Source organism: Galleria mellonella, unplaced genomic scaffold (genome assembly GCF_026898425.1).
Source record: "Galleria mellonella isolate WM207_F2 unplaced genomic scaffold, CSIRO_AGI_GalMel_v1 utg643, whole genome shotgun sequence".
Classification (NCBI taxonomy): Eukaryota; Metazoa; Arthropoda; class Insecta; order Lepidoptera; family Pyralidae; genus Galleria; species Galleria mellonella.
The window spans coordinates 944,739-955,733 of NW_026442135.1; the positions used below are offsets into that span (position 1 = coordinate 944,739).

Here is a 10,995-nt window from a genome sequence, read left to right on the forward strand (position 1 = left end):
GCGAAACGGTATACTCTGTTATGTCCATGGTACTGCTCATGTCTATAGGCGACGGTTACTTTTCATCAGGTGAGCCGTCAGCTTGTTTGCCATTCTAATTTGTATAAAAAAAATTTAAGAGCTTGTTATTAAAAATGTTTTATACAGACTTATTGACGATTATAGTTTCACTGAACTACATCATGTTCGCAACGTGAGTTAAACAGCTGGTGTGATTGTATACTAATTTTCTTTACTCCTGTTCAGGGCATCCAGACGGACCTGACCGACGGCGATGGGACCATCGACCCCCGCTCCGTGAACCACTCGCAACTCCACCAGTCCAGGTTTGGTCTGATCAGTCAGGCGCTGATGCTGATATTAATCGTTGGCTTCCTCGCATCGGAGACACTCAGCGAGTTCTGGAAGACCAAGTGAGTGCCGTCGTAGTTTTGAATTTTTAGATTAACAGCTCGATTAGATTTTTAATATAAACTAACTGCCGTGTGGTCTCGGTATAGAATAGGCTATCCGTAGGTATCGTAAGTGGCGATTAAGGGAATTTCATGGTCGAGGGATGGGCAGCAGCGTCCCTATTAAAACGTCACTAAAGCCTGATTGTTGCCAACAGTCTGACTGCGGTTGCCAATCCGCCTGGCAAGCGTGGCAACTAGTGGCAAAATTCCCCTAATGGGGAAGACCTATGTTCAGCAGTGGGCAATTAACGGCTGATATAATAATAATATAGACTAAAGACACTTGGATCCCTGCCTATAAAAAAAATCTGCCTGAAGATGTAATTAATGGATAAACCGGAAGCGGAGTTTTGTTGCGCTGTTTTGTATTTTTAATTTTTATACATACAATTCTCCATCCAATAATAATTCCCTGCAACATATTTTGAGGTCCACACTCCATCAAGCATGGCGTTTGCTTATGACACGTGAACAAAAATATATAATCAGCCATTGTCGCACCATTTGTAACTAACTGCTTCCCTGCTATCTGTAGTAAATAAAAAAAAAAACTTTAATTTATTAATCAAAATAAAAATTATTTGCTAAGACAAATAATAAAGTCTATGAGGTTTTTGGCATATAAATGTATTGTGTATCAAGTATACTGAATAAATTGTTTAAAAAAAAAATTGTTCTCGTGCAGAGTGCCGGTGGTATCGCGCAATTGGCACGACTTGGTGTTCAGGCTCGCGGAGATCGGCGTTGCGCTATGGTTCCCCTGCGTGCTGTGGAACTCGATGGCGCCGGAACGGCTCTGGTTGCTGAACCCGCGCCGGCTGCTCGCGCGGCAGCTCGACGACGCCAAGCTAGCAGACTTGCTCGCGCACCGACACGACGCCAAGGTATGGGCCATAGACGTACTTTATGCAGGTTATGGGAGGGGGGTGGGTATACCATAATTGTGGCTGGCTTTTAAATGGATGGTAATGGAATGGTAACCAAGGCACTAATGAATGATGAGAGATGGGAATAAAACCTATGTCAAGTAGCCTGCCCTCCTCCTCGCCCTGGAAAATAATATTAAATACGCCAATGACTCAAGGATAACTGAGCCGTAATAATTGATATTTTTAGAACATTGATAATTAAAATATCATTATTTTAACACTGATATCTCAAAGACAAGAAGAGTAGTTCCTTGGCAGACATTGTTAATATAGTTTATAAAAAAAATATATATAATTATTTTTTCTATTTCATCCGTGCTTCGAGTATATGTGTTTTTTATCATGGATTTTGGATAGTCATTCATAAACGAACAAATCTGGATCGTTTCCAAATCAGTGTAATGTCTTCCACGTACCATATCTCCTTAATTTTGACGGGTTATACAGTCTTCAGCTATACAATTTCAATTGTAGGTCGATCATATGCGACGAACTACTTGCATCAGCGTTTTCATAATTACATTTCGAGTATAAAATTAGTGATGCTTCGGCAATGCAACGCAATTTGTGACCGTTACTCTCAACTCTCATATCTTATATTCATCCATTAATGAATGACGTTATTGATTCTATTATTTTCACTAATAACTTTGTTTTAATTTTTGCTTTTATTAATTTGAAGATTACATATATTAGATAGTTGTATTTTTTTATAATACAAGTCATTATTAATGTACATTATCAATACATTAGTCAGTATTAATGTGCGTCATCTCCATATAAGTCAGTATTAATGTGCATCATCAATACATAACTCATTATTTATGTGCATCATCAACACATAACTCAGTATTAATGTACAACATCTATGCATAAATCATTATCAATATACATGATCAACATATAACTCAGTATTAATGTGTATCATCTATACACATAATTCAGTACTAATGTACATCATCAACACATAACTCAGTATTAATGTGCATCATCTATACATATAACTCAGTACTAATGTACATCATCAACACATAACTCAGTATTAATGTGCATCATCAACACATAACTCAGTATTAATGTGCATCATCTATACATATAACTCATTACTAATGTACATCATCAACACATAACTCAATATTAATTTGCATTATCTACACATAATAGTAATATTGATGACTTATAAAAACAGCCATGCTACTAAACTGTTAATGTACACTGGAGAGCAAATAAAGTCCCCACTTCTTATTGTTTATTTATCGTGTAACTACACACTGTATCAGATAAGCCAGTATTATTTTTTTAAATATATCGATATTTTATGAAATTCATGCGTAAGATAATGTATACAGGGCGAAATCGAAATCTTTATTAGTAAAATTACCCCCCCTATTCATAAAAATGTCAAACATCTCATAAATCTATTTTAGCTGCAAGACTGTTTTGTCTCTTTCTTTTATGCCAAATTCTTAGTGTAAATGAAAGTGACACAACAGTGTAATAGTTAAAATAGGTTTGTAGGAGATTTCAGTTTTTATGAATAAGGGTGTAAAAATCTACCCATGCTGTAGAACGTATTAGAACATTAATATTATGAATCAAAAATAAAATAAAATTATTCTCTCTTTATTTGTATGGAGGCTTAAAATTAGAGCTGGTAGAATACTGCCACCAAATAATGCTCAAGATATCGCTTTAGTCTGATTAGATCACATATTTACCTGCTCGTTGTAATTTTAAAGTTATAGTAATAAATTAATAAGTAAATACGGGTTGATGACTATTTATTTGCTCTCAAGTGTACGGTCCTAATTGCACTCGCAGGTCATTAACTTCCTTCTTATGCATATCACTTGAATCTCCAGAGTCTGGCCGAATTCTGGCGAGATAGATGGCCGCAAAAAGCGTTGTATATAGTCGGAGTGGTTCATTACTGGCAGTTGTTTGTATGGCGGCTCGTTGTCACTATACTGAGGCCGCCAGCCAGAGTAAGGGACGTGGATTACGATCGGGGCTTACCTTCCGGCTTGAGAGATTCCAGCGTGGTGAGTGATATACGTTGTTAGGAGGCAGTTTACTGTCAGTTCTCGCTAGACTTGGGTCTTTACACGAGATTATGGTAATACGAGACGTACTACTTACAAAAGTAACTGTTTTAAAAATAATTAGTAACTATGTTCCAACTCGTAAGTAGTTATTCGATTATATGTCTCATAGTCAGTTATTATAACTAGTTAGTTATTAAATTCCTATTCCTAATCCCCGAACTAGCTTGTCGCTCCGAGCATAAATATTTTTCGTCTTTTACTTTCTCTTTTCTTTCTTTCTTCGTCCTTATACTTCGTCCGCGTGACAGGGAGTTATTTAATGCTACTTATATAATAAATAAGATGGTGATTGTTTTAGCCTTTAAAGAACTAATAAAAAAAAAGCAAATTCATATTCAGATTTATAATGTTAGGGTAAAAATGAAATATATTGTGCACTTTATGATGGCTAAAGTAGTAAATGGGCTGGTCATATTTGTCGCAGAATCAATTACCATTTATGCAAACATGTTTTGGAGTGAATACCGCGTGTGCGCGGATATAGAATAATGAGCCCGCGTTCACAAGTAGCATATGAAATATGTATAATAGTTGGTTAATTATGAAAAGTGATCGTAGTCAGTTGAGTGATCATGATGTCTAACTGGATCGGTAAAAGCTGAGCAAATGAAGACTTTAGCGCGCAGATCATAAAAATCAACAATAGCAAGTAATTGTAGTGATTTTTCGCACATAGTAGCAATTATAATTCAGTAGCGATTTATAGCAGTGGTTAAATAACCGTTACAATTAAAAATCATTTGATTAAATGATTAAAAATAGCAACAATTTTTATTCCTATTAATGCAATTATCTTAAATCCGAATAATTCCATACAGAATGTGGAAACGGACTCGTTGGTGGGCAGCGTAGGGTCGGCTCGCGATTGCTGGATCTGCTACGACAGCTCCAAGCTAGAGCCACTCATCAGGCCATGCCGGTGCACCGGTGATGTCTCCGCAGTCCACCATGAGTGTCTGCGCAGGTGGCTCGTCGAGGTAGGTGGTAATCAAGATAAATAAACTCACTGCAGTTTAGTGTACTTTTTTCTTTATAAATATAATACAGGATACTACAATATATCTACTATTGTTAATAGAGTGCAGCCAACCAAGACGGACTGAAGTGTAAAGTGTGCAATACACCCTACATTGTTCAGGAAACGAATAGGTAAGCTTCTTTCTTTTCTTTCTTCCTTCCTTTCTTTTTATTTTCATGTAGAAACTTGTAACACAGTTGTATTCAAAACATTGTTAGTGTCAATGTTTTTTTTAAATATATGAACATATATTTCTACTGAACAGTCATATTATAAATATATGTTTAGTCATTTTTTTATTGTCATTTGATTTAAGTAATCGTAAATGTTGTAAATTATTGATGTACAAATAAATATCTTAGTTAAACTGTTACGATTCTTTTAATGAAATTAATCTCTTTTAAACTGATTTTTCAAGTTAAAAAATCATCAAAAAAATCTAATTTAACGTATAACTATATACTGATTGACGTGGGCAAAGCAGCGGGAAACGGCTAGTTATATTAATGACAAGTGGTGCGCAGGGTGGAGTGGGAGCGCGGGTTCACGTGCGTGCACTGGGTGCGCACGGCGTTCGCGGTGGCGTGCATGTGCGGCGCGGGCGCGGCGGCCTGGGTCGCCGTGCAGCTGTTCGCCTCGCCCGTCGTGCGCGTGCTCGCCGCCGGCGCCGCGCTGCTCGTCTGCTACGTCGCCGTCAGGTACGGCGCCGGCTCCGGCACCACCAACTAAACACAATCCAACATCATAAGAATAAATACAGAGTAGCATAGCTGACGACTCGCAAACACTAGAAGGAGAAGGGTGGCACTAATATTTCCAAAAGATTCCCACTGATATTCTTAACTACAGCTAGTAATCTAATAAAAACACAAATCATGAAATCCAGTAGTAAACGTATAAATTTTTTACCTCTTAATCCGATAGGTCACAGAAAATTTTGACCATGCTATAACGTAAACTTTTTTAACACATATTCTTTAGATACTTTACCAACACGCTAAAACCGATTTAAAAGCAGTATCAGCTACTCAGATATTTATTTTTATGCTGAAACATCCGAAATAATACGATAAATATGTTTATTGTATAACTAAATTACAAGCAAACTATAGTATAATAATAATGTATTTATGAATATTTTGGCCATAATAGTAATTTAATCGATCTTTCCAGATTCCTCGGAATGAACACGGTGACAGCATACCAGCGAGCCAAGGTGTCCTCCCTCCAGATACTGACGGAGCCCCTGTCAGAGAGCCCAGAAGCCGACCAAACACAACTGTCGACGATAAGCAAAACCGTCACCGTCGAGATCGCGTCCAAAACGGTCCTCGAACGCGCTCTCAAAGGCGAAGTTAATAAATAACTATTAACGTTATAACGAAACGCAAGCCGTTATAGCGGTGCAACGTAATCGGATAACGAAATAACGTGTTGTTATAACGAAACAACGTTAAATGTGATTATTGCTAAAATAACAGTTAACTGTTTTCGTTAATAACAGTGTTCACAGTGCGGTTTCTGATTTTAGTACAAAGACAATGAACTGCAATAATGGTTTGTGTTGTGATTATTTATTAATAGTTCTATCAGATAGAATTTCTTCTTTGTAAAAGACAATTTTAAGTGTTGAGTTGACGCTACGTTAGTACTGTGAAGTTTTGGACGTATGTGCTTCGTATTGGAAAATCGAAGATCAATGTTGAAGTAAGAATGCCAAATTCGTATTAATTATTAATATTATTATAATAAATAGTCGTTATTACATTATATGTAAAATACTCGAAAGTAAATCTTATTGTGTAACAAATAGAGTTTACAATTTAAAAGTATACAATAATAATAATTATTATATTCCGTAATACTGAAGTGTGACAACGTGAGAAGTATTGCTCCTTCAAAGCATATATGGGGAATTTCAAAGAAGTTTTATAACCAATTAGGGTAATTTGTAATTAACTAAAATTAATGAAAAGGTAACTAAATATTTGTTGGGATTATCACTGAAACAATGAAATTGGTCAAAAGTCGAAATATCAGTCATGTTACTCGCTGATAATGTATTGAGTAAAATAATTTTTAAAATGATATTTTTGAGTTTATGATATAATAAAAATCTTTAAAATCATATTTTACAAATAAAAAGTCAACTCTTTCCTTTTTTATAGTATTTGGATTATAAAAAAAGGTTTTAAATAAGCATGTAGCTCGTTTAATACAGTAACCATAGTCAGGGGTGCTGGCTTTTAGAAAACTTCACGGGTCTTTTGTTAACTAGGTACATAATTATTACTGCATCAGCTGAAAGACACTTTTTGTTGGACAAACAATTTAAACGACAGATAATGAGATGAGGATTATTTTAATTATATTAAGATGTCTAGCCTAATGGGTGCTCCGGACCCGCTATTTACCTCTTATGGATGCTGGAGCCCCCGAGTACCCATAAGGTTGACGACTATGTGTAGTCCAAAACCTCTTGCAATAGAAAGAAAACAGTAATTTTACTGCTTTTGGTTTGAAACTTCTTGGAATTTCTTAATGTTTAAATTTAATTCTAAATTGGTAGTGAAGAGATATATTATTAGAAATTAAATTCTCATAATAATGTTCATACTTTACGAAGATATATTTATATATATTATGTATAGCATTATCCAATATTGTATACAATTATCCATCAATAATCTGTTTTTCTATAGAAAACAATATTAGTTTCTCTTTATAATAAATTCAGTAATAAAAAAACAAAAGAAAACGCCATAATATCTGATAATACGGAAACCTTTTTGTTTTACCTATATGTTTATTTTATGGATTAAAAATTCGATGAAAGGATATAACAAAATTATTTAGTATATATAAAAAAAATAAATTATATATAGAAACACATAGAGGCTGTTAATTAATATATTTTTTTTATTATTTCTTTCATTCAATAATTTGATGTGGTTTTACAGAGTTCTTATGGAATATTGTAAGTGCCAAAGACTTGTTTCGTATGTTAATACGTATTAATCTTGGATTATATAGATAGAGTATCACACCCAAATGCTTCACCAAAAACAGGTCATTTTTTTATCTTTGTGTGCGTGAATCGAGTTACCATAATGTACATTTACTACTAAATGTATGGGAGAAATAATCATAAATTGAAGATCAAAAAAAAAAAAAAAAAAAATTAATGAATATATTTCAAAAAGAAATATTTTGCTGAATACTTTGTTTTACATCTGAGTGTAGACATAAAATATATTTTTGTTAAAATTCCCTCCTATTTTTAAGCAACATATTTATATCAGAAAAAATTGTTCCAAATTCAAATAAAAAAAATGCATTGTTTGAATTAAAAAAAAAATAGTCTGTCAAATGTCAAATTAACTGACTAAATTTTGACACGTTTTTGATATGCTATGCTCTATCCTATATAATCTAAGGTATTAATTACCTGATAAAGACAGTGTGGTTTAACATGTGACACTTGGAATTGTTATATTTTCATTGCTAAAGTTTTTATTATTTTTTTTTCTGCATTTGCTTGTATTTCTTCTAATAAAACTGTCCTAACAAAATATGCTATCGTAACAAAAAATATTGCAAGTTTAATTCAATAACTGTAAACATTATGCCTTTTTGCTTTGCATATCATATCTGCTCTTATCAAATTGTACGGAATGAAATTTCCAAGTGATTGGATGGTTCTGTTCTCGTTTTAAACAATAACTATTTTTCTTTAAGTATTTTACGATCCAAACACATTTGGAAACTTCATGTATCCATAAGTGTTGTGAGAATGATGTATTTTTATATATTGTATGCCAAAATAGTTCAAAGTAGTGTAGATATAAAGTTTAAATTCTCGTACCGTACTATTTATCATTCCTAAAGAATATATCTGGACGTAAACAATTTGTGTAGATAGATTTAGATATGTGAAACGTAAATCGATATAGGTATTTTAAAAAGTAAATTCTAATAGTATTAAATATTTTCACAAAATTGTGATAGTTTGCTTAAACTCTTAATTAATAGTGTGTTTTCAATTCAATGCTTATCATCATATTTGAATATCATATTTTAAAATTGGAATTCAAAAAATACTGGTCATAATAAATGAAAATAAAAAAAAATATAAGAACTACTGTAATTGTCTATGCATTAAGATAAAATAGGCGCAAGGTATAAGAAAGTTTTTGAATTTCATCTTTTCCATTCTATATATATTACTATTAACTTATGTAGAAGACCATATGAGTATACTAATCTTATAATCTAGTATATAATCTTGCCATATTAAAAATTGTAAAATCCAGCCAAAATTCTATTTAAATTTCTGTCAATTAAAATCTAGTAATTTGCATCAGATAATGAATATTTTGCTATTCTATTGTATAAATACATTGTTGCATAGATTGTAGTAGAACGTAGTATGCTAGAAAAAAAAGTTTTTAATATACTGATAAAGATTAACAATAAGTCTATGGTTTTTTCAATCATAATGCCAAAAATGATTTAAAAGTTAGTTATGATACAACTAGTGTTTTTTGGCAATTTATTTGTAAAATACAACTCTAACACTGTCAATGTCTAATAAACCTGTTTGAGCTATTGAAATATTTCGTCTATTTCTATTAAAATGATATCTTTATCTGTAAGAAAGAGACAAAATACAATTTTTGAAATTAGGTTTATTATATGTTTAAGGTTCTTACGAATAACACGATAGAATATGGAAAATATACTGTTCTCTAGTGATACTTTGTAATTATATTATTATTATTATATATCATATTATTTTTTAATAGTCGCTATATTATTATAATTCGTAAACAATGGAAGAAAATAATAAATTTATCGATTGAAATATACATAACTATTCTATTTTGCATTTTAAAAGTTTACTTTTGACATATTTCAAATTAACTCTTAAAAACCATAGACAATTAAGCCTGCGCAGTAAACACTTTTATGATTATGTATGAAATTGTTATTGCGCAGGTCACGTGGTAAAAACTGTGTTCAAATTGTTTGTTGGTATCTATGTGATAAAAAAAAAGGTATTTAAATGACATAGGTACATTTCATTTGTTATTTATTTTAACACGTAAAACACATTTTGCTTTTGGCTGCCACCGATTATAAAATTTATTATTTTGGTCTCTTAATTAAATAAATGCTGTTACTTATTTAATTTAATATTTTTTTTAAGTGAAAAACCACATTAAAATTCTTTGTAAATATTGTTATTACGTTGTGACTTTCCAGTTTCTGTATTTATTTGGAGGGCCGTGACTGTCGCTGGAAAATAAAACATGCGTCAAAATTATTGTTATTTTTTATTTACCTTTTTCCCTAATGGGAACTATATTTTCCTATTTTCTGGGGATATACAATGGATCCATTCAAATTCGACGAAACGTGGTAAGTTACCTAAAAAAAGGTACTAAAATGGCGGGAAAATATAGGAAAGATCTCCAATGTTTTTTTTTTTTCTAAGAATCGAGTCATAAACTGTGTGGCCATGCAGAAAGAAGAAATAGATATTGATTTATTTCCACAAGTTTATAATATAATTATTACTTTTCTTTCCCGCTAATGTCTTAAAAGTCCACTAAAGGAATTAATAGTCTGGGAATGGGCAGCAGCATCCCTCTTAAAACAATGAAAGCTTAATTGCGGTTGTCAAACTGTTTGCCAAGGGGGGGAAGGGATTGTTAGTAATGGAGACTGAGAATCCCATTGCTTGCAATATACCCAACCAGGTGGACCTCCTTGCGGTTCCCCCTGGAAACTATCATGGTTAATTCCTGATGAATTCATCATGATGGGCTAACTGGCCTGTTTTCGTTCTCATCTATCACCCTTCATTGGTGCTCCGCTAGCGTATCCCGTTAGTGTATGGTAACCCCACCATACCATTTTCACCCAATAAAAAAACCCGTTTGCCAAATCTGGCGACTACTGGCAAAAGCCTCCCTTAAAGGGGAGACTTATATTTAGCAGTGGACAGATAACAGTTGATTATAATGAGGATGATAGTATGATTAAAATATTTTAAACCGGCCGTGATTTCAATTTGGGTAACTGTTGTCTCTTCCTCTTTTGCCCAAGGGCAGAGAGAATTATTAAAGAGCATAGTAGAAGGAAAAATAGAGGGCAAAAGAGGAAGAAGAAGACCGAGGATGGGACAGATAAAGGAAACACTAGGCGTCATGTCGTACAGGGAGATAAAGGCTATAGCCTGGGATAGAGCTGGCTGGAGGAAGATGCATGAATTAGTTGCACCGACAAGAGGAAACTCTTAAATGAAAAGAAAAGAACTGCTGTCTACGAATGACAAGAGTAGCACCTACCAACAAACATTTATTCTTAATTGTTTATAATTATAACATTGCTTTTTCCGAGGATTAAAAAGTTTGAGGAGTTACATATATTATTATATAGTTACACACACAACTGGATTTTTTATAGAAAACAAAGTTTTGTAA

The 10,995-nt window shown here is 33.1% G+C and overlaps 1 protein-coding gene across 3 annotated transcripts in view; it reads left to right on the forward strand.

The window, feature by feature from the left end:
* The window catches only part of LOC113511201 (uncharacterized), a 65,961-nt gene extending 56,128 nt beyond the window's left edge, over positions 1-9,833 (forward strand). For 2 of the 3 annotated variants that reach the window (XM_052900318.1, XM_052900319.1), the window contains exons 8-14: positions 247-413; positions 1,141-1,339; positions 3,247-3,426; positions 4,308-4,466; positions 4,568-4,638; positions 5,032-5,205; positions 5,681-9,833. In XM_052900318.1, coding sequence (XP_052756278.1) covers positions 247-413; positions 1,141-1,339; positions 3,247-3,426; positions 4,308-4,466; positions 4,568-4,638; positions 5,032-5,205; positions 5,681-5,873 — 1,143 coding nt within the window. In that variant the 3' untranslated portion in view covers positions 5,874-9,833. The remainder of the gene's footprint in view (positions 1-246; positions 414-1,140; positions 1,340-3,246; positions 3,427-4,307; positions 4,467-4,567; positions 4,639-5,031; positions 5,206-5,680) is intronic. The other variant, XM_052900320.1, reaches the window with a different exon arrangement.
* The last annotated feature ends 1,162 nt before the right edge of the window (positions 9,834-10,995 follow it).